Source organism: Pan troglodytes, chromosome 13 (assembly GCF_028858775.2).
Source record: "Pan troglodytes isolate AG18354 chromosome 13, NHGRI_mPanTro3-v2.0_pri, whole genome shotgun sequence".
Classification (NCBI taxonomy): domain Eukaryota; kingdom Metazoa; phylum Chordata; class Mammalia; order Primates; family Hominidae; genus Pan; species Pan troglodytes.
In genome coordinates, this window is record NC_072411.2 from 140,210,496 (window position 1) to 140,234,053 (window position 23,558).

The following is a 23,558-nucleotide window of genomic DNA, read 5'->3' on the forward strand; positions in this document are numbered from 1 at the left end:
AATGTGTGTAACCTCAGGAAAATGCTTTACCCAAGGTTAGAGAGAATTGGTGTGTGTTTGTTTTTTTGTTTTTTGTTTTGTTTTGTTGGTTTTTTGAGACAAGATTTCACTCTGTCACCCAGGCTGGAGTGCAGTGTTGCAGTAGTGGCTCACTGCAGCCTCCACCTTCTGGGCTCAAGTGATCCTTCCTCTTCAGCCTCCTGAAGTAGCTAGGACTACAGGTGCATGACACCACATTCAGCTAATTTTTTTACTTTTATTTTTTGTAGAGATGGAGTCTCGCTTTGTTGCCCAGGCTGGTCTTGAACGGTTGGCCTCAAGCAATCCTCCTGCCTTGTCCTCCCAAAATGCTGGGATTACAGGCATGAGCTACGGCACCCAGCCGAGAAGTGATTTTTATTTGATGTGATTTCCTAGTAGAATTTAGTATGAGTAATTTAAAACAGGTATAGCACTAGCATGGTGGCGTTGTGATTACACCTGTAATCCCAGCCTTTGGGAGGCCACTGTGGGCAGATTGCTTGAGCTCAGGAGTTTGAGACCAGCCTGGGCAACATGGCAAAACTCTGTCTTTACAAAAATTAGCCAGGCATGGTGGCACACGCCTGTGGTCCCAGCTACTCAGGAGGCTAAGGTGGGAGGATTGCTTGTGCCCGGGAAGTTGAGTGAGCCAAGACTGTGCCACTGCATCCAGCCTGGGTGACAGAATGAGACCCCATCTTTAAATACATAAATAAGTAAATAGTAGGAACAGAGAAGGAGAATGGACGGTGTCACACCCACTAGCACCCTCCTGACCCCCAGCGGCCCACCTTATCCTTCCACACCTTTTGTTGAGCTCATACACATTCATACACACTTGACTTTGATTTTTACCCAAAAATAATGAGATCCTATTCATTACTGTTTTTAATTTTTATTTATTTATTTAATTTTTAGGACAGCACCCTGAGCTTGTCAAGGTTCAGAGAGCTCCCCCTATTCATTATTTTTAATCTTCAATTCCACTTCTAAAAATTTTTTTTCCTCTAATGCAGTGCATAAATGATCAGTCATTCATTTCAGGAGCCACACTGAGGTCTTCCAGTAAGACACCTATTTAAGGAAGACCGTTTACCTAGAAACAATACATTAAAACTCACTGGGAAGAAAAAGGTATAACAAAACCCAAGCTGAAAGAATTATAGTTGCTGAATGTCACCTTTCCACTGTGCTTGAGTAGCAAGGCAGCAGTGGTTTTAACTGTCTGATAAAAGAAAGCATACAAGCCTTGAGGAGGGTAAGTGCTGTCAGGAAAGGGGGTCTGAAATGACTTTACCATTGGCCCAGTGCAAAGCACATGGAACAGGAGCCTGCAGAGGCAGGCCATGTGTGGCTGGCATCGAGGTAGCTCAGCTTAGGCCCGGGGCTCTGGCTGGATTTGGTGGTAGAACCTCGCACTCCGTTTTCTGAACCAGATTCCCTATGGCAGCCTTGCCATTGTGGCAGTCAGTCAGCCACTACTGTTCACTTGGCTGAAGTTGCTTTTTTTTTTGAAACAGAGTCTGTTACCCAGGCTGGAGTGCAGTGGTGCAGTCTTGGCTCACTGCAACCTCTATCTCCCGGGTTCAGGCAATTCTTGTGCCTCAGCCTCCTGAGTAGCTGGGACTGTGGGCGTGCGCCACCACACTGGGCTAATTTTTGTATTCTTAGTAGTAGAGAGGGGGTTTTACCATGTTGCCCATGCTGGTCTCAGACTCCTGGCCTCAAGCGACCCACCCGCCTTAGCCTCCCAAAGTGATTACTGCACCCGACCTGATGTAGCTTTGAACACAGTTCTAAAACCCCTCTAGCTAGTTCTAGACATCGTGCTGAATGTTCAGCGCCTTGGCTTCTGTTAATGTTAGTTAGACCTACTGTGTGCCGCGACCAAGTAGGGCATTTGAAATGTGCCCTGCCAAGTCCTCGCTACAGTCTTGAGCCCAGGAGGTGCTGCCTGACCATGGCCCCAAAGAGTGGGCAGGAGCACCTCCGACAGGGAGGCAGGAGAAGTGCCACCCAGCATGCATCCTGCTCAGACTCACAAAGCAAGTGGCAGGCACGGTGGGCACGGGGAGTGGTGCAGTGCAACCAGGCGGGCAGAGCAGGCCATCTTCTGAGGCTGGTGTGCTGCCCAGGAGGCGAGCTCTGTCCTGAGGGCTGGAGCAGCAGGGGTCCTCAAGAGAAGTAGCAGGGGTGTGAGGCAGCCCTGTGCTCACAGCTCCCCATGGGGGCAGTCAGTCCCCGACCCCTGCCATCCGTCACTGGTCCTGATGGGCTTGTGTTGTCTGGTAAAGCCTTGGGCTTGGTACTGCGCTGACAAGCCCTGGGCAAATGTGCCCCTTGGCCCACCCCTTGCAGGCGTTCATGGCGGCACTCCTGTCTGCTGTCGCTGGCGAGGACTAGCCCTTGTGGACCAAGCCTTATCAGATAGAAAGTGATGGCAATAGGGGCACTCCCACAGCTCCAGGTGGAGAGATGTCTTCCATTTTACCTTTCTTTGTATGAAATAAGATTTCATATTCCTGATTTGTATAAAATAGGACTTTGCAACTGGTACACTTTTAGCCCCAGTAAAATGGACCTAAAATCTCCAAACAGTGATGCCTCCACATGAAGCCTAAGCAGTGCCGCCCCATCCCTGTCTCCGTGCGGAGTCATAGTCACAGCTGGTGAGCGCCGTGTCCTTATGTCCACTCGTTCATCACTTATTTGGCTGGTGACCACTTGTGTGCCAGGGGAGGTGCAAAGTGCTCGGGATGACTGTGGGAATGACAGTCCTTGTCCCTGTGGCGCACACATTCCGGCAGGAGGAGGCGGAGCATAGGTGAACAAACACGGCCAGACACCGTGGCTCACGCCTGTAATCCCAGCACTTTGGGAAGCTGAGGCGGGCAGATCACCTGAGGTCAGGAGTTCGAGACCAGCCTGGCCAACATGGTGAAATCCCATCTCTAGTAAAAATAAAAAAATTAGCCGGGCATGGTGGCAGGCACTTGTAATTCCAGCTGCTTGGGAGGCTGAGTCAGGAGAATCGCTTGAACCCAGGAGGCGGAGGTTGCAGTGAACTGAGATCACGCCATTGCACTCCTGCCTGGGCAGCAAGAGCGAAACTCCATCTCAAAAAAATAATAATAATGAAAATTAAAATTTAAAAAAATAGGTGAACAAACACAGCATGTGAGGTGGAGAGGGGGCCACAGAGGGCCGGGTGGTGAGAGAGGAGCGCTCCAGAAAACCTTGGCTGGCAGTGCAAAGGCCCTGAGGCAGGAACGTGCTGTGGAGCTCAGGGCAGAGAAAAGAGGCCATTATGACTGGTGCACATCAGAGGAATGGAATAGTAGGAGCCAGGCACGCTTCCATGCACTTGACACAGAGTGCACTTGTTTCTCACAACAGCCCCTTGGGGCAGATACCATCATGATCCCTGTTTTGCTGCTGAGGACACAGCTGCCAAGAAGCTGAGAATCACCATGATTAAGTAGCCATTGGAGGCAGAGCCCAGGACTTGGACCCACCTCCGTCTGGCTCCAGAGTCTGTGGTTTTCACTTGGGCCCTGTGCTTTGTGTCCCTTGCAGTAGGAGAGGAGGACGGAGGCAGCAGAGGCTGGAGCATGGGGCCTGCTGGAGCATGGAGCCTGCTGCAGGCATGAACGCCGGGCTCTATGCTGGCTGAGGTGAACAGGGAGACTAAGAGTACATGGCATCTTTTGTCCTCCAGAACATGGAGAGGCAGGGGGCATTTATGGGGTCTTCATTTTACATCCTGTAAGCTTTTGCAGGGTCCTTGTGAGCTGCCAGTATTGTCTGGCTCTGGGGATTGTGGAAATGGCCTTGAGAAGGTTTTGTAAAAGGGCAGGCAGGGTTTCTACACAGTCCCCCTTTGTTGCGGGACTGTGGGAGGCTCCAAACGCCATCCTGTAGACAAATAGGGCAGTTGGCAGGGCAGAGGCACCTGGGTAGACTCAGAGCACTCCACTTTCTCACCCTGAGACCAGAGCAAGTCATAGGACCATATCCATAGCTTCAAATTGGGAACTTGCCCGCCCTGGAAAGGGTCGCTGTGCTAACTAAAAGTGTGGCAGGAGGGCAGGCACCTGGTGCCCAGCTGGCCAGGACCATGCTCCAGGCAGGATCTCCCTGCAAGAGGGCATCGCGGCAGCAGCGAGGTATACATCGAGTGCCAGGTTATGCCCTGCACATTGCCAGGTGTCGGGATTATGCAGTGGAATCAGCAAACAGGTTAGACTGAGGCTTAGACAGGAGGACTGAGGCTTAGCTAAGGAAATGGAGCTCATGCCCACTAAGAACTGTGGTAACTGTGCTGTGTTCCCTGTGCAGTGGGGGCTGCATGGCATTGATGGGACCAAAGCAGTGTGATCCTGCAGGGACATTTGAGACCCAGCAGCTGTGTTGTAGGAGTGAGAGGGTTAAGAGCTCCAAGTCACTCTTACGGCTCATACAGTCCCATGGGATTTTACTCCTAACCTTGGGGAGACCAGATCCAGGGACAAACCTGACAGTGGCCCAGATCCGAGAAGATTGTTCCACCCATACTGGCCTGGGGTGATTCCTAGGTCCACACCGCCTTTGGTCACTGTCCACCTTCATTTCAATGCATGAGGATGGAGCTCTGTGGCACACCCAGCTCTCTTCTGGGCAGGGTGGTAATCCTGCCCAGAAGAGATGGGGGCCTGTACATGGGCTGTGAAGAGCAGGCACATTTTAAGTAGGTAGCAGCATCCAGGGAAATCATTCTAGGAAGACAAATCCAGAAACAAGGGTCTTCCTGAGAGCAGCAGCTGTGGCTCACATCCACTGTGGCCAAAGGAGTCTTGGCTTTGTGACCTCGACCACACTTTTCTGGGCTCCACTTTCCCCATCTGGAAAATGAGAAGGGATAGGTACCCCCTTAGGGTCCCTCCCACTCAGGCCTTCCACGTGCTCCCCCCTCAACATACCCAGCACTGTGTCTTGCGTGCAGTAGGCACCCAGGTCGTGGCGAAATGGCACTCAGACTCCGCAAGGTCCCAGTCCTTCTACCACCTTGGCGACCACAGGGGACCTTGGTGCTGGTGGATCTGACTTGTCCCTGAAGCGCTGCTTCACTCACTCACTCACTCCTCCTGTTCTTCTTTCTGTCCCCAATGCTGTTACTCCACAGGAGGACTTCCGGAATAAAGTGGATGACTACATCAAACGTTATGCCAGATGATAAAAGGGGACGATTGCAGGCCCATGGACTGTGTTACAGTTTGTCTCTAACATGAAACAGCAAGAGGTAGCCCCCTCTCCCGTCCTCATGCTCCCTCTCAGTCCCCTGGATTGCCCCAGTCCTGTGACCATGTTGCCCTGAAGAAGACCATCTTCATGACTGCTCATTGTAGATGGAGAATTCAACATAAATACAGCAAGAAAATGTGTTTGGGCTTCTGAAGAGTTGTCTGCTTACCTTAACATGTTTACTTTTTTGAACTTGTACTGTATAGGCTGTTGATGAAATTCTTAAGAAGTTGTAATGAACTCAAAATTGAGGCCAGAGCTTGCTTTCCCTTTTCCCAAACAAAATTGATTTTCTGCACAAGCAATGCTAATGATGTGTTCAGTGTAACTCGCAGATTGGCAATAAGATACCCGCTACAAACTGTGATTGGATGCAAAATCTCTTAGCTTCTTTCACGAATGTTGGCCCTGCCTAGATGTTGTGAAGCCTCCCAGAATGCATAGAGTCATTCACTGTAGATCTCTTATTGAAATGCGTATTTTATTTAATGTAAGTATATTTTGGAACAGATTTGTAATTTGTACAATTCAATGCTTTAATTATTTTTTCTATTCTCATTTAGTTTGTATTTTCATTGTATAGAGCAGACAGAAAGATGTTGGGTCAAGCAACTATTGAAGAGAAATACAAAGAAAATATGAAAGGCACATTATTCATTTTGTCCAAATGCAATGAGAATCTCACTCTTAAAAATCAGCTCTTGCTTTCAGGTCCAGATGTGGTGAGGACATTTTGGAGCCCTTTGAAGCTAGATTTGGATGATCAAAACCAAAAGGCAGGGAGCCCATTCTAACATGCTGCCCAGAGGAGACTGGCTGGAGCCTGGACCAGCTGGGGTTGATGCTTTTGCAGTGGTCATGTGATTGTGACCTGGTAGCTACTTATCAGAGAGCCAGACCCTGCTGTCCTGGGAGACAGGAGCGATGCCTCAGGAGTCAGCCCAATGTCTGATGTCACTGAGACTGTACCTGTGGCCTTCTTCTGAGTTTGCTATGGCTCCAGGCCCTGCCGGTGGGGTTAGCCTCCTAGGCCTTGGAGGACCAGGAGTCAACAGTGGCATACGCCATCCTCGGCCAGGTTAATGTACTGCAGAGGAAAAGCCCTGAAGAGAGGCAAGTGGATTTACTCCAGCATGTAGACATTTGAACCAGTGAAATCAAACACAAAATAAATGTCTGTCTAGTTTCATTTGCTGCCTGCCTAACACTCTCAAATTTAACTGCCAGCTTCCTTAGACCTCTGGATTCCCCCATCTGCCATCTACTGGGTTTAGTTTGTTTTTCTTAATTTATAGAATCTCTGATTGTGAGATCAGTCTGTCACGGAGACCCAGCAGGTGAGGAATGTAGGCCTTGCTTCCTCTTTGCACCCATTAGACTTGAGGGTGGCCCCTGGCTAACGGGCCACACAGAGCAGGAAGGGTGAGATTGGATAAAGAGAATGATGGCATCTCAGGAGCTCAGGGCTTGTCCAGGAGACACATTAATCCCCACCTCTCAGGGCCTAGGAGAGGGAGGTACTGCAGCTTCACACTTTTCCTCTGCCTAGTGTCAGAGGAACTTGCCAGCTGAGCACTAGGCTTCCTCTCTAGGCAGGGCAGGAGGCCAGCAGCTAATTCCTGCCCCCTGTGACCCAGGAAATGAGGTTCTCTGCTTGGTGCCAGTCCCAGGCCCAAGTCAGGGCACGTCCCATAGTAGTTGTTCGGGCTCCCTGGAGTTCCCCAGCTGGTGGTGCAGGTGTTGATGCAGGACTTTTCAGAAGAGCGCTTCTGTGGGAGAAACGCCTGCTGTCCAGTGGAAACGTTTATGCAGTGTACATGAAAGACAGTGTGCCCTCTGGACCACACTGAAAGTGGTAATATCAGTTATTCTGACATCAAAGTATCTGCACAGTAGAAAAACACTTTGCTCATTATCAGGGATTAAGCAATTCTTTCAAAATGTCCAGATAACTGAATCATCCCATTCTGTCTAGTGGAAATCCCCCAGAGATATGTTGCGCACACACACCCCATCTTAGGAGCACACTCAGATGCAGCCCATCGCAGTAAGCAGCAGCTGTTGTCCTGGGTGCTTGGCCACTGGGGCCCTTGGGATCTGTTGGGTGACTGTGGGACCCAGTTTCCTTCCAGACTTTTTGACTTCTTAGCATTCCCCTCCCTCTTTCACAGGCCAAAGTCACATTTCTGGCTGCAGCGCATGTGCCCCCAACCAACCGGGTACTAGTTGGTGGTTTCTGATCTGTCAGGGAATGGGAATCCCTAGACTCGGCCAAAAGGCCAGTCCTGGAAATAGGTGAGAGTGGGCAGGCCCTTGGGGAAGTGAAGCTCTTGGGAAGCTCTGACATCCAGTTGGATATCCAGAACCTTTGCTTCCTGAATCCTGGTTCTTGGCTGGACTCCAGAGGGTCCTTATGACTATTGCTTAGAATTTGATGCATAAGCTGTATGTTTTTCAAGCACTCCTAGAAGGAAACACTTCCAGGGTAAGCCTCTCAGAAGAAGGCTCAAATCTTACCTCTGATCTTCCCTTAAATAATCACGAGCAGGTGACCATCTCTTTGCAGCCTTTCTACTAAGGAGCCAAGGCAAGAGTATTACTCAGATATTGAAAATGGATCTCAGCTGTGCCCCTAGCCTTTTCTCCCACGACTGGTCATCTGTGGTGTTTCCACCAGCTTTATTTGCAGAGCACAGACCACAGGGAGCCAGTGTCTTGGGTGAGGGTTGTCTTCACCTGCCCTCGTCTCCAAGCACGAGAGGCCTGAGAGGCTGCTCAGGAGCTAAAACATTGTGAATGTCCATTCTTGTAAAGGATCATGTACCTTAGTAGTCGGCAATTTACATGATTCAGAGCACCTGTGCATATTTTCCTCTGTGTCTAGTTACTTGCACACTTGTCTGGAAAGACCTTGTGGGTCGTAGAACACAACAGTGTTCATAGCTAGGCCAGTCTCAGCAGTGTCCTAGCCTATTCAGAGGCCATCTGGTGATAGACCCAGCATGTTTTTTTCTTATGGCAGCAGAAAGATTGAGTAGCCCTTCTGCTGGATTCTAGACCCCCCAAAAAGAAAAATAAAATCCCAGAGGGCAAACTCCCAGGCGGTGGTGATCACTAAAATCTGTCACAGTCTTCAGTGAACAAACCCCACTTGCTGTTCCTGGGGTTGCTCTGCTGCCACTCCCCATCCCCACTTATTTAAAGAACTGCTGTGAAAAATCAGTTCCAGTTTCTTCTGTAAAACCCACGGCACTACTGGTGCATTCTGATTTACACTTGTTAAGTAGAACCTTCTTATTCCCTAAGAGATTTTCAAAATAAGTCACTTATTCCGTTAACATCGCCCTTTTTGTCAATAATCAAATCAAGCAGATTGTGTTTTTTTATGTAAGAATTCCAACAAGAAGATGTAAACCACCAATTCAGGATTGTTTTCACTTTCTTTTTTTGAGATGGGGCCTCACTCTGTCACCCAGGCTGGAGCTAGAGTACAGTGGTGTGATCTCAGCTTACTGCAACCTCCACCTCCTGGGCTCAAGCAATCCTCCCACCTCAGCCTCCCCAGTAGCTGGGATCACAGGCATGCCTCACCATTCCCAGCTAATTTTTTGTATTTTTGGTAGAGATGGGGTTTTACCATGTTAGCCAGGCTGGTCCCAAACTCCAGAGCTCAAACAGTCTGCCCGCCTTGGCCTCCCAAAGTGCTGGGATTACAGGTGTGAGCCACCGCACCCGGCCTTCACTTTTATCAATATGTTTCGCTTTGGAAATTCAAGTTTGCTACACGTTCACTATTCTTCATAAAATAAGTCTAGTAAAATGTTGATATATAGTCTTAGTAAAATGTTTAACTTGTTCTTTGCCAAAGAATAATCTGAAAAATGAGAAAACCTGTCACTCCCCTCTTTCCTCCCTCCTATAGCCCTGCCTAAAATTAAACATATTGAACAGCTGAGAGGGGCTGGTTCAGAGGCGTCTGTATCACCTATCTACGCCACCTCTCTTACCCCAGGTTTCCATAGGTTACAGAAATTTATTTATTGAAAGAATTGTGGTTTGAAAAATAAAGTTCTTCAAGAAACCCACTGATGGGAGCATTTGGGGACCCTGCATTGTTAAGAATATCTGTTTGTTCACAGTTATATAAAGAACCGAATGATCACTTCAAAAAATTCATCTTAGGCCTTGCTGATTCTCACTGGCAAATTCACTGAGCCAGAGTTCTTCCAGTATATTCACTGCTTTTTTTCTTTTTCTTTTTCTTTTTTTAGCTTATGTCAGGGCCAGATGGAAATGACAGTGCCTACTCCAAGAGTTCCCCATGCTGGGAAAGAGAACACCTGTGAACAGGGCCTCCATGCACGGCCGACTGGGGTAAATACTTGTCAGGGAGGCACAGTAACCAGGAGAGACTTACATAGTAGCCATAGTGGCTTAGAACTTCCATTTTGTCTCTTCCTTGGGCCTCTGGTCCACAGTTCATGTGTGGGTGTTTCCCCTTCAGTGATAATCTAGGTGGTACCCAGGTGATGCTCTTGTGGCCTATAAGGCCTCCTCTGTCTGTATTTGTTGTATTTTTCAGTGTTGGGTTTTCATCACCTCAGTGTCCAGCCTCATGACGTTCCTAGCAGCTCATCACTCGTATGTCATTCCTGATGCCTAATGTTGGAAGATTACTTTGTCTCAAACCAGTCATTGATATTACCAGATATCCCTTTCTAAAAATATGTATTCCAGCCTCAGTGACCCTGTTCACCTGTGTCCTTTCCTCTCCTACCCATGGTGAGGTGGAGGAGCTGTAGCTGGGAGCAGCCCTGTGGGTCAGTAGCCTTGTTTCCTATTCCTAAGAGGTTTCTGCCTCAAGTTAGTCTGGAAAGAGAAAACCTGTCTCCCTAGGGAATGCTGTGGCAAGGAGCTCCAGATAGAGCAGGAGACACAGGTGGAGCCCAGTGACTCTGTGGAGCCCACTCACATGGCTGTGCACTCTGCCATACCCATCACAGTGGCATGTGACAGAAACCATGGTCATTGTAGGAAGGGCAGTGGGATGTGGAAGAGCTGGCCAGACATGCAGATGAGAATAAAACCCGTGGGGATGGCCTCCTCACCCACATCCTCTCCACTTTACTGCCGCAGAGGTTTCTGAAACACCTCTGACCATTCACCTCTTCCTCTTGCCTTCAGAATAAGCATTCCTGTGCCTGGCATACAGAGCCCATTGTCACTGGGCCCCTGTCCACCCTGCCAGCCACTGCCCTGAAGACCCTGGCCTCAAAGTAGTGCTTAACATGCTCTGAGATGAGGTCCACTCTTCCAAGACACTCAGCCTCCCTCTTGGGACTCCTTCAAGAGTTAGTTCATATAGTGCCACTGCTATGAAGCTGTTCCTGCTCTTACAGGTAGACGAACACTTTCTGAGTATCCTCGTCTTTCCCAAGCTTCCAGAAGCACCAAGGGTGTGGACTGCACTTACTCACATATGTATTCCTGCCTCTCCCAGGAGTCAGCATCTGGAGTACGGGCCTTAGCCAGCTGCAGTAACTGAGTAGGTTACTACAATGTGATTTTTGGCTGTTGAGTAAATATGTAGTAGCTTAAGAGCACAGTACACCAGCTGCAAGCCTGCTTGTGGCAGTCAACCAGGAGCTGGGTGCACTTACTAGCCCAGGCAATAGCTGAGGATGGCGTCTGGCACCACCCAGGCAAGGTAACTGCCTTTCCATCAGCTGACAGATGTCAAGGCTGAGCAGAATTTACTTTGCTTGAGTAAAGCCTGTGGGAAAATGCTGCAGAAAAGAAGTAATATCCTGGAGATTCTAAGGGTAAACATGATTTTGGAAATGAAGTGTAGAATGAAAAAAAATCTTTTAGGGAAGAAAAATCCACATGTTTAGGAAAATGCAGTAAATTGCACCTTTGACTAAAAAAGCCCTAAGTAGGCAATAGGCCAAAGTGAAAAGGAAACAGAAGGAAACTATAAAAGAACTAGATGAAGAAACTAAAATCATCATAATAAAGTGCACAGCAAAGGGCAGAATTGATGCTGAGAAAGTAGATCAATGATGTGGAGACAAATTTGAGGAATTCTCCCAGAATGCAGAAGAAAACAGACAAAAGCCATCGGAAGGAAGATAACAGAAAGGACAGAGGGGACTTGTGCTTGCAGCTTGAGTAACAAGGATTGGATCTACCCTCCTATATGAAATAAGCAAAAACCCAACAATATCTATGGCTTTTCAGGCTTTCAGACATGACGTCAGGCAGTTCATGACAGCGATTTAAATTAACAATCTCCTAACATAATAGAAATGTCCAAGATACAAATGAAAATCACTCGTCATACCAAGAGCCAGGAAAATTGCAACTTAAATGAGAAAATACAATAAACTGACACTAATCATGAGCTGAATCAGATGGAATTTTCTTATAAGTATTTTTAAAGTACCCATCATAAAAATGTTTCAAAAGCTGTTAATGAATTGTTCTGAGACAAATAAAAAAATAGAATATCTCTACAAGGATATAGAACTTATAGAAAACCAAGTGGAACTTATTGAACTAAACTGTGCAGTGACAGAAACTTTAAAAATTTACTGGATGAGCTCAATAGTAGAGTAGAAATAACAGAAGATACAATCAGCAAATCTGAGGACAGATCAATAGAATTTACTAAATTCGAAGAGAGAGAAATCAAAAAGGGGGAGTGCAGGAGGACAAAGCCTCAATGGAACAGTGACAAAAGATTCCATTTCCTATTGAGTTCCAAAAGGAAAGGAGAAAGGGAGTAAGACTAAAAGAGTATTTGAAACAATAAATGTGAAAACTTTGCAAATGTTATGGAAAGACTCAGAGATTGATGAAGCTAAGTGACCCCCACACAGGATAAACTCAAAGAAATTCATGCCAAGAGGCCGGGCGTGGTGGCTCACGCCCGTAATCCCAACACTTTGGGAGGCCGAGGCGGGCGGATCACCTGAGGTCAAGAGTTTGAGACCAGCCTGACCAACATAGAGAAACCCCATCTCTACTAAAAATAAAAATTAGCTGGGTGTGGTGCTGCATGCCTGTAATCCCAGCTTCTCGGGAGGCAGAGGTTGTGGTGAGCCGAGATCGCGCCATCGCACTCCAGACTGGGCAACAAGAGTGAAAGTCCGTCTCAAAAAAAAAAAAAAAATCCATGCCAAGGCAAATAATAAGTTAACCGTCTAAAAACTGAAAACAAAAAGTCCTGAAAGCAGCCAGAGGAAAATAGTGCATTACCTATAGGGGGACACCAGTTTGAAAGCAGTGAATTTCTCCTCAGAAATCATGGAGGCCAGAAGGAAGTGGCATGGTATTATAAGTGTTGAAAGGAAAATAACTGTCTACCATGAATTCTATATACAGCAAAACTTACTTTCAGGAATGAGTGAAATCAAAACATTCTTGGATGAAATAAAACAAGAATTAGTTAATAGCAGATCTACCCATAAAGTTTAGCTAAAGGAAGTTCTTCAAACAAAAGAAGTGATAAAATAATCTTCATAAATCATATGTGTTGATTAAATTAAAAATCATGCTGTCTGATGCTCAATACAATGATATTTAAAAGTAGAGGAAATAGGGCAGGGTGCAGTGGCTCATGGTGTAATCCCAACACTTTGGGAGGCCGAGGCAAGAGGATTGCTTGAGGCCAGGAGTTTGAGACCAGCGTGGGCAACATAGCAAGACCCCATCTCTAAAAAATTAGCCCGTCATGGGGCCAGGTGCGGTGGCTCACTCCTGTAATGCCAGCATTTTGGGAGGCCAAGGCAGGTGGATCACGAGGTCAGGAGATTGAGACCACCCTGGCCAACACGGTGAAACCCCGTCTCTACTAAAAATACAAAAAAATTAACCGGGTGTGGTGGCAGGCGTCTGTAGTCCCAGCTACTTGGGAGACTGAGGCAGGAGAATGGCGTGAACCCGGGAGGCGGAGCTTGCAGTGAGCCGAGATTGCGCCACTGCACTCCAGCCTGGGTGACAGAGCAAGACTCCATCTCAAAAAAAAAAAAAAATTAGCCCGTCATGGTGGTGTATGCATGTAGTCATACCTACTGAGGAGGGTGAGGCAGGAAGATGACTTGAACTCAGGAGTTAGATGTTACAGTGAGCTATGACTGCGCCACTGCATTCCAGCCTGGCCAACAGCAAGACCCTCTCTCGGGGAAAAAAAAAAAAAAAAGAATAAAATTAAATGCAAGTAAGATTTCCTTATTTCATTAGAGGTGGTAAAATGTTGACACTAGTAGACTTAATAAGTCATATATGTATATTGTAATACCAGAGCCACTAAGGAAACTACAGAGACACACTAAGAGACAGTATGAATAGAAATGATATCAGTGAAATTGGCAAAGAACTTATTTTGTTTTTTTAAGACAGGGTCTCGCTCTGTCACCCAGGCTGGAGTGCAGTGGCGCAGTCTCAGCTCACTGCAACCTCTGCTTTCCGGGTTCAAGCGATTCTCTTGCCTTGGCCTCCCGAGTAACTGGCATTACAGGCATGCGCCACCACGCCTGGCTAATTTTTCTATTTTTAGTAGGGACAGGGTCTCACCGTGTTGGCCAGGCTGGTTTCGAACTCCTAACCTAAAGTGATCCACCTGCCTCAGCCTCCCAAAGTGCTTGGATTACAGGCATGAGCCACCACGTCCAGCCAAGAACTTCTTAAAATGTTCTCTTCCATAAAAGTAACAAAACTGGCAAAAAATTATCAGTCACCTTTTTATAGCTCTGGAAATTAACCATAGGCTTGAAGCAATCCAGAGCATTTACTCAAGAAAAATGTGTAAATCTCATTAACAACAGAGGTTTATGGCATTTTTAACTTACACTATTCCTCTTTCTTTTCTTTTTTTTTTTTTTTTTTTTTTTGGACAGAGTTTTGCTCTTGTTGCCCAGACTGGAGAACAATGGCATGATCTCGGCTCACCTCGACCTCCTGCCTCCCGGGTTCAAGCGATTGTCCTGCCTCAGCCTCTTGAGTAGCTGGGATTACAGGCATGTGCCACCATGCCTGGCTAATTTTGTATTTTTAGTAGAGATGGGGTTTCTCCATGTTGGTCAGGCTGGTCTTGAACTCCTGACCTCAGGTGATCCACCCATCTCGGCCTCCCAAAGTGTTGGAATTACAGCTGTGAGCCACCATGCCTGGCACACTATCCCTTTTTCACACCCTCAAACTCCACAGTAGCCTTAAACACATTCACAGTGCAAATGCACAGCCTGGACACCACTGGAGGGAGCAGAACATGGCTGGAGATCCTTCAAAGCCTCATTCCTGGAGAAATGTGTCCTTTTCTTGCTATGTTGCCCAGGCTGGAGTGCAGTGGTATGATCTCAGCTCACTGCAACCTCCACCTCCCAGGTTCAAGTGATTCTCCTGCCTCAGCCTCCCGAGTAGCTGGACTACAGGTTCATGCCACCACACTCTGCTAATTTTTGTAGTTTTGGTAGAGACGGGGTTTGACCATGTTGGCCAGGTTGGCCTCAAACTCCTGACCTCAGGTGATCCGCCCGCCTCAGCCTCCCAAAGGGCTGGGATTACAGGCATGAGCCATGTCGCCCAGCTGAGAAATGTGTCATTTAACAAATCTTGTAGTTCCATGAAAAACCCCACTTGCAAGGCTGTATTTGACTTGAGTTAGAGCTCACTGAGGACAAAACTGCTTTTCCCAGGTTGCAATATATAAGTTCAGTATACTGTAATCACTAGCAATGAACAATCTAAAAATGAAAATAAGAAAAGCAATTCCATTTGTGATGGCATAAAAAATACTTAGTGATACATTTAATAAAAGAAACAAGACTTAGAGACAAAAACTACAAAATACCACTGGAAGAAATTGAAGACAAATAAATGGAAAGCCATTCTGTGTTTATGTTTTGCAAGACTTAATATTGTTAAGATGACAATACTCCCTAAATGATATGGTTTGGCTGTGTCCCCACCCAAATCTCATCTTAAATTCCCACGTGTTATGGGAGGGACCCGGTGGGAGGTAATTGAATCATGGCGGCAGGTCTTTTCCATGCTGTCCTCGTGGTGATGGGTGAGTCTCACGAGATCTGATGGTTTTATAAGGGGGAGTTTCCCTGCTCAAGCTCTCTCTTTGCCCGCTGCCATCCACATAAGATGTGACTTGCTCCCTCTTGCCTTCCACCATGATTGTGAAGCCTCCCCAGCCATGTGGAACTGTAAGTACATTAAACCTCTTCCTTTTGTATATTGCCCAGTCTCCGGTATGTCTATCAGCAGCGTGAAAAAGGACTAATACACTAAATAAACGTACAGATTTAGTGCAAACCCTCTCAAGCTAATCCTAACAGTCTTGAGAAAATTTAAGGGGCCCCGAATAGCCAACACAGTCTTGAAAAGGGACAAATCTAGAGGACTCCCACTTTGTGATTTCAAAACTTAACTATAAAGTCATAGTAATCAAGACAGTGTTATAAGGAGAGATGTATAGATTAATAGATAACAGAGTCCAGAAAAACCTATACATCTATGGTCAATTGAGTTTTTTTTTCAAGTGATAGGGGTCTCACTATGTTGTCCAGGCTAGACTTGCACTCTTGGGCTCAAAGGATTTTCCCACCTCAGCCTCCTGAGTATGTGGGACTATGCCTGACTTGATCAATTGATTTTTTTTTTCCTTTGAGGCAAGGTCTGGCTCTGTTGCCCAGGATGCAGTGCAGTGGTGCGATCTCAGTTCACTGCAACCTCTGGCCTCCCAGGTTCAAGCCATCCTCCCACCTCAGCTTCCCGAATAGCTGGGACTACAGGCATGCGCCACCACGCCTAGCTAATATTTTTGTATTTTTTGTAAAGACAGGGTTTCCCCATGTTGTCTAGGCTGGTCTCGAACTCGTGAGCTCAAAGCAGTCCACCCACCTTGGCCTCCCAAAGTGCTGGGATTACAGGCATGAGCCACTGCACCTGGCCTACAGTCAATAGATATTTGATGAGTATCAAGACAATTAAATGGTAGAAAGAATTGTCTTTTCTTACCTCATGTCATATATTATAATACAAAGATTAAGTCAAATGAATTAAAGACCTAAATACAAGAGCCTGGCTAATGGTGAATCCCTGTCTCTACTAGAAATACAAAAATTAGCTGGGCATGGTGGCGCACGCCTGTAATCCCAGCTACTTGGGAGGCTGAGGCACAAGAATTGCTTGAACCTGGAAGACAGAGGTTGCAGTGAGCCGAGATCGAGCCACTGCACTCCAGGCTGGGCAACAGAGCAAGACTCCATCTTACGAAAAAAAAAAAAGTTTACTGGTTGCTAGGGTATGGGAAATGAATACTAATGAGCACAGTTATTTCTTTTTGGGATGTTGAAAATATTCTGGAATTAGTGGTGATGGTTGCACAACCTTGGGAATAGATGAAAATCCACTGAATTGTGTACTCTAAAAGGGTGAAGGTTATGGTATGTGGATTATATCTCAGTTTTTGAAAACAGTATAAAGAAATCAAGACAGAATACTGAAAACTGTTCAGGTAACCCAAAGGAAGGCAAGTAAAGAGATACAGCTTGAAACCCAGATGAAACAAACAAAACGGTAGATTTAAGAGCTAACATATCAGTAATTCTCTTAAGTCAAAGATTGGCAGAGTGGATTAAAAGACACAACTCAATTATATTGTTTAGTAGAAACTCCCATCAAATTAAAAAACATTTGTAGATTGAAAGGATGAAAACAGATATGCGGAATTTAATTTTAAAAAAAAAGCAGCAGTGACTATATTGATATCTGATCACTTAGACTTTCAGAGCAAAGAAAATTGGCAGAGACAAAGACGGATATTACATAACAGAAGATTCACCACCAGACAGTCCTACATGTGCCTTTACCAACATCAGACTCTCAAAACACATGAAGTAAAAACTGATAGAGCTGAAAGGAGACAGACGAATCTGCAGTCATAGTTGGAAATTTCAGTTGCTGAGTCATTACAGTGAACATGCAATTACTGTATGCCCCAGCTACTACATTCTTGACCATTTATCCCAGAGAAATGAAAACTTACGTTCACACAAAAACCTTTACACCAATGTTTATAGTAGCCTTATTTATAACAGCTGTAATCTGGAATCAGCCCAGGTGTCCTTCAACCTGTGAATGGTTAATCAAACTGTGGTACACACATACCCTGGAATACTACTCGGCAGTGAACAGCAATAAGCTATTCACAGCAACTTGGACCAGTCTCCAGGAATTACACTGAGGAAAAAAAAAAAAAATCTCAAGAAGTAACATGCTGTATGTTTTTGTTTATATAACACATTTGGAAAAACAAAATTTTAGAAACACAAGAGTTTAGTGGCTGGCAGAAGTTAGAGACAGGAATGGGCAGGAGGAGGGGGTGGATTTGTTTTTAAGACTAATACAAGGATCCCTGTAATGACGGAAATGTATCTTGATTGTGGTAGTGGATACACAAATATACACATCAAAAAATTGCATAGGGCTAAACACCCCACAAATGAGTAAAGCTGGGGAAAAACAATGAATTGTATCAATGTCAGTATCCTGGTTGTGAGATATATATATATAGAGAGAGAGAGAGAGAGAGAGAGAGAGATGGAGAGGAAGTCTTGCTCTGTTGCCCAGGCTGGAGTGCAGTGGTGATCTCGGCTCACTGCAACCTCTGCCTCCCGGGTTCAAGTGATTCTTCTGCCTCAGCCCCCCGAGTAGCTGGGAGTACAGGCACATGCCACCACACCTGGCTAATTTTCGTATTTTTAGTAGAGACGGGGTTTCACCATATTCGCCAGGCTGGTCTCGAACTCCAGACCTCGTGACCTACCCACCTCGGCCTCCCAAAGTGCTGGAATTACAGGCGTGAGCTACCTCGCCTGGCCCTGGCTGTAATGTTATACTATAGTTTTCAAGACGTTAATCATTGTGGACAGCTGGGTAAAGGATCTCTCTTTTTTTTTTTTTTTTTTTTTCGAGACAGAGTTTCACTCTTGTTGCCCAGGCTGGAGTGCAATGGTGTGATCTCAGGTCACTGCAACCTCCGCCTCCCGGGTTCAAGTGATTCTCCTGCCTCAGCCTCCCAAGTAACTGAGATTACAGGCATGCGCCACCATACCTGGCTAATTTTTTGTATTTTTAGTAGAGACAGTATTTTTGTATAGTTTTTTGTATAGTAGAGAGTATTTTTGTATTTTTGTTGGTCAGGCTGGTCTCAAACTCCCGACCTCAGGTGATTCATCCGCCTCAGCCTCCCAAAGTGCTGGAATTACAGGCGTCAGCCACCACACCCAGCCAGGATCTCTTTCATTTATTTACATCTGCATGTAAATCTACAATGATCTCAATACAATTTTTAATTAAAAATATATATCCAGGTCAGGAGTGGTGGCTCATGCCTGTAATCCCAGCCCTTTGGGAGGCTAAGGCAGAGGTCAGGATGGCTTGAGCACAGGAGACCAGCCTGGGCAACATGGTGAGACCCCATCTCTAGAAAAAATACAAAAGTTAGCCAGGTGTGGTGGCATGCACCTGTAGTCCCAGCTAGTTGGGAGGCTGAGGTGGGAGGATTGCTTGAGCCTGGGAGGAGGTTGCAGTGAGCTGAGATCACGCCACTGCACTCCAGCCTGGGTGACAGAGCAAGACTCTTATCTACAAAAATAAAATAAAATAAAATAAAATAAATCCAGCACACACCAGAGAAAATATAATATGCCTAGCATTCAATTAAAAATCACAGGCCGGGCTCGGTGGCTCACACCTGTAATCCCAGCACTTTGGGAGGCCGAGGCAGGGGGATCACCTGAGGTCAGGAGTTTGAGACCAGCCTGGCCAACATGGAGAAACCCTGTCTCTACTAAAAATACAAAAATTAGCCGGGCGTGGTGGCGCATGCCTGTAATCTCAATTACTTGGGAAGCTGAGGCAGGAGAATCACTTGAACCTGGGAGGCGGAGGTTGCAGTGAGCCAACATCACGCCACTGCACTCCAGCCTGAGCGACAGAGAGAGACTCCATCTAAAAAAAAAAAAAAATAGAGAAAGACACTGGATGGGTTTAACAGCAGCTTATATGTTACAAAAGAAACATGGACTTCAAGATAGAGCCACAAAGACAATCCAAAATAAAGGGAAAAACTGGGAACCTCTCCCCCCATGAGAACTTCATGAGCTGTGAGATAACTCGTAATTGTGAATCCCCAAAGAAGCAGGGGAGAAAGAAATATTTGAAAAGAAAAAATTTCCAAATTGATAAACACTCTAATCCAGTGGGTCTGAAAAGGTCAACAAACCCAAAGCACAAGAGCATGAAGAACGCTACTCCATAATGAAGTCTCATAATGAAACTGCTCAGAATCAGTGACAGAGCAAAATATTTTAAATAGTTTTTTAAATTTTTTGTGAAGAATGGGATCTTGCTATATTGCCCAGGCAGGTCTGGAACTCATGGGCTTAATCTGTCCTCCCACCTCTGCCTCCCTAACTGCTGGGAGTACAGGCATGAGCCACTGTGCCTGGCCAGAGCAAAATATTCAAAGCAAGCCGGAAGGAAATAAAGAGACAACATATAGAGGAACAAAGATAAGAGTGACAACAGATGTCTCGTGCAGACAATACAAGCAAGAAAATATTGGAGAAGTAACTCTAAAGTGCTGAAAGAAAAAATCTCAAGCCAGAATTCTAGATCTAAGGAACATATCAAATACGAAGGCAAAATAACGAGTTTTCATGTATACAAAAGCTGAAGGAAGCATACCAGCAGTCTAGCACTACAAAGTCCTCTGGCAGAAGAAATGATACCAAATGGAAACGTGGAACCACATCAGGGTTTCTCCCCTTTGGCACTGGCGACACTGGGGGCTAATAATTTATTGTGGGGGATGCTCAGTAGTATAAATAGCCTCACTCACTACAGCCCAGAAGCACCACAGCTCCTGTTACGGTAACCAAAATTGTCTCCAGATATGACCAAAGGACCCCTGGAAGGAAAAATCACCCCTGCTTGAGAATCACCATATTCAATGGACAATTTTATTTCATATTTTCCATGTCTATCCTTTTGAGCAATAATCAGAGAATTCCTAGGGCCAGTTCACGAATTCACTCCTCAGCTATGCCTATTCTGCTCTTCAACCCATCTATTGGGGGGTTCTAAAAAAACAATAAACCTTATTTATTAGAGGAGTTTTAGGTTCACTTGAAAATTGAGCAGTTACCATATATCCCCTGCCTGTGCACATGTACACAACCTCCTCCACTATTGACATCCACTGTGGTACTTTTGTTAACAACTGATTAAACTTCATTGACACATCATCACCCATAGTCCATAGTTTACATTAGGATTCATTCTTGGTGGTGTATCTTCTGTGAATTTTGACAAATATATTACATGTATCCACCATTATAGTATACAAAATAGTTCATTGCCCTAAAAATTCTGTTCTCTGCCTATGCATCTTTTCCTCCCCCAACACCTGACAACTCATATTGAGTTTTTAAACTTCAGTTATTAATGTCTAGTATCTCTTTTCACTGTTTGTTCTTGTTTCATGACAGCCTTTTTTTTTTTTTTAAATAAAATACCCATTTGTCTCAAGACCTTGCTCTATTGGAGACCTACTCTGATAGCTCTATAAACTTTTTCCCTTAGGTGAGAATTCTATTTGGTGCATGTGCTATTGTGTCCGGAATTGGTGGGTTCTTGGTCTCACTGACTTCAAGAATGAAGCCGCGGACCATCGCGGTGAGTGTTACAGTTCTTAAAGGCGGCGTGTCCAGAGTTTGTTCCTTCTGATGTTTGGATGTGTTTGGAGTTTCTTCCTTCTGGTGGGGTTTGTGGTCTGGCTGGCTCAGGAGTGAAGCTGCGGACCTTCGCGGTGAGTGTTACAGCTTTTAAGGCGGTGCGTCTGGAGTTGTTCGTTCCTCCCGGTGGGTTCGTGGTCTCGCTGGCTTCAGGAGTGAAGCTGCGGACCTTCGCGGTGAGCGTTACAGCTCATAAAGGCAGTGTGGACCCAAAGAGTGAGCAGCAGCAAGATTTATTGCAAAGAGTGAAAGAACAAAGGCTTCACAGCGTGGAAGGGACCCGAGCGGGTTGCCACTGCGGGCTCCGGCAGTGGGCTTTTATTCTCTTATCTGGCCCTACCCACATCCTGCTGATTGGTCCATTTTACAGAGAGCCGAGTGGTCTGTTTTGACAGGGCGCTGATTGGTGCGTTTACAATCCCTGAGCTAGACACAAAGGTTCTCCAAGTCCCCACCAGACTGAGGAGTCCAGCTGGCTTCACCCAGTGGATCCCCCACTGCGGCCGCAGATGGAGCTGCCTGCCAGTCCCGCTTGCCCTGCGCCTGCACTCTGCAGCCCTTGGGCGGTGGATGGTACTGGGTGCCCTGGAGTAGGGAGCAGCGCTCGTCTGGGAGGCTCGGGCTGCGCAGGAGCCCATGGAAGTGGGGAGGTTCAGGCATGGCGGGCTGCAGGTCCCGAGCCCTGCCCCACGGGGAGGCAGCTAAGGCCCGGCGAGAAATCCAGCGCAGCACAGGTGGGCCGGCACTGCTGGGGGACCCAGTACACCCTCTGCAGCCGCTGGCCCGGGTTCTAAGCCCCTCATTGCCCGGGGCCGGCGGGGCCGGCCGGCCGGCTGCTCCGAGTGCGGGGCCCGCCAAGCCCATGCCCACCCGGAACTCCAGCTGGCCCAGAAGCGCCCCGCGCAGCCCGGGTTCCCGCTCGCGCCTCTCCCTCCACACCTCGCTGCAAGCTGAGGGAGCCGGCTCCGGCCTTGGCCAGCCCAGAAAGGGGCTCCCACCGTGCAGTGGTGGGCTGAAGGGCTCCTCAAGTGCCACCGAAGTGGGAGCCCAGGCAGAGGAGGCGCCCAGAGCGAGCGAGGGCTGCCAGGGCTGCCAGCACGCTGTCACCTCTCACTATCTTCATGGAGATGCCATTCCTCAAATGTCTGGCCACTATGGGGCACTTGTGTTTGTATTAGAGACATCTTGGTAGGTCATCTGTTGCATGTGTGACCAGTATACTTGGAATGGTGGTAGCTGCTGCTGCATGTTGTACCCTAAATTGTTTTCAGCTGGGCTACCTCAGCACCTGGGCTTCTGTATGTTTGTACTCAATTCTTTCGGGGTATCACCAGCCATCTTGGACACTATCTTGTCTGACTCCACCACTACACTCACTATGTTCACCTGGAAACACAAACCTTATTGCTGCCTAACTGGCCCAAGGAGTGCTTGGGATGAATCGTCACCTTGTCCATTGTCCTTGGGCTCCTATCCTTACAGCCTTCCAAACAGATTTAGAGAATGAATTCTCCCCATGCCTATCAACTTCCCTAGCCACCTTTACTCTTAACTTCATCCCCTATCGTCTCCTCCAGGACTTTGGCTCCTCTTTCTTGCATGTCCTGTTAGCTACCTCCCTTTAGCCTATGAACATGTTCAGTCTCTATTTGCTCTTAATCTTTTTTTTTTTTTTTTTTTTTTTTGAGACGGAGTCTCACTCTGTCACCCAGGCTGGAGTGCAGTGGCATGGTTTCAGCTTCACTGTGTAACCTCCACCTCCCAGGTTCAAGTGATTATCTTGCCTCAGCCTCCCCAGTAGCTGGGATTACAAGCATGCACCACCATAGTCGGCTAATTTTTGTATTTTTAGTAGAGACGGAGTTTTGCCATGTTGGCCAGGCTGGTCTCGAACCCCTGACCTTAGGTGATCCGCCCACCTCAGCCTTTCAAAGTGCTAGGATTACAGGGGTGAAGCACCGCGCCCAGCTTGCCTGTAATCTTATACGCCTTTTTAATTCCTCCTTTCTCAACCGTTTTAAGAGTTGACTGCATTCTTCATTTTTTCATATCCCATCTTTGCATTCTAACTTCCATGCCTCTCCCATGACTGAGACTTCTCTCGCTAGTTTATCAGTGCCTCCTAATTGTTACGCACAGTAGACTTCGGATTGCCTCTCAGCCACACTTTACACTATTATCTGTCTTCTTGACTTTTTTGACATTCCTTCTCAATTCCCTTTCCTTTCCTCCTCTTTTGACTGTTCTCATGCTCCTGTGCATCCATTTGCTTCTTAAATGTTGGTGGGCCCTTTGCTACTGGCTGCATTTGGCAAGAAATGAGCTGCGTTTATAGGGAAGAATGAGAGGGAATGAGTCCAGAAATGTGCAGATTTGCTGTGCTGGAAAAGCCAAGTTATTCTGGACCCCAACAGGACACAAAATAGAGAAAGCCCATGAAAA

The 23,558-nt window shown here is 46.7% G+C and overlaps 2 protein-coding genes across 9 annotated transcripts in view; both read left to right on the forward strand.

Moving 5' to 3' along the window:
- UBE2F (ubiquitin conjugating enzyme E2 F (putative)) overlaps nucleotides 1-6,490 on the forward strand; it is a 75,643-nt gene extending 69,153 nt beyond the window's left edge. For all 8 annotated transcript variants that reach the window (XM_516184.6, XM_016950813.3, XM_016950812.4 and 5 more), the window contains one exon: nucleotides 5,183-6,490. In XM_516184.6, the coding sequence (XP_516184.1) occupies nucleotides 5,183-5,233 (51 nt within the window). In that variant the 3' untranslated portion in view covers nucleotides 5,234-6,490. The remainder of the gene's footprint in view (nucleotides 1-5,182) is intronic.
- Nucleotides 6,491-9,572: 3,082 nt separating this feature from the next.
- Nucleotides 9,573-23,558, forward strand: part of SCLY (selenocysteine lyase) — a 53,356-nt gene continuing 39,370 nt past the window's right edge. Inside the window, exons 1-2 of the mRNA XM_054678820.2 lie at nucleotides 9,573-9,675; nucleotides 20,965-21,057. The gene's annotated coding sequence lies outside the window, so the exon portion shown is untranslated. The remainder of the gene's footprint in view (nucleotides 9,676-20,964; nucleotides 21,058-23,558) is intronic.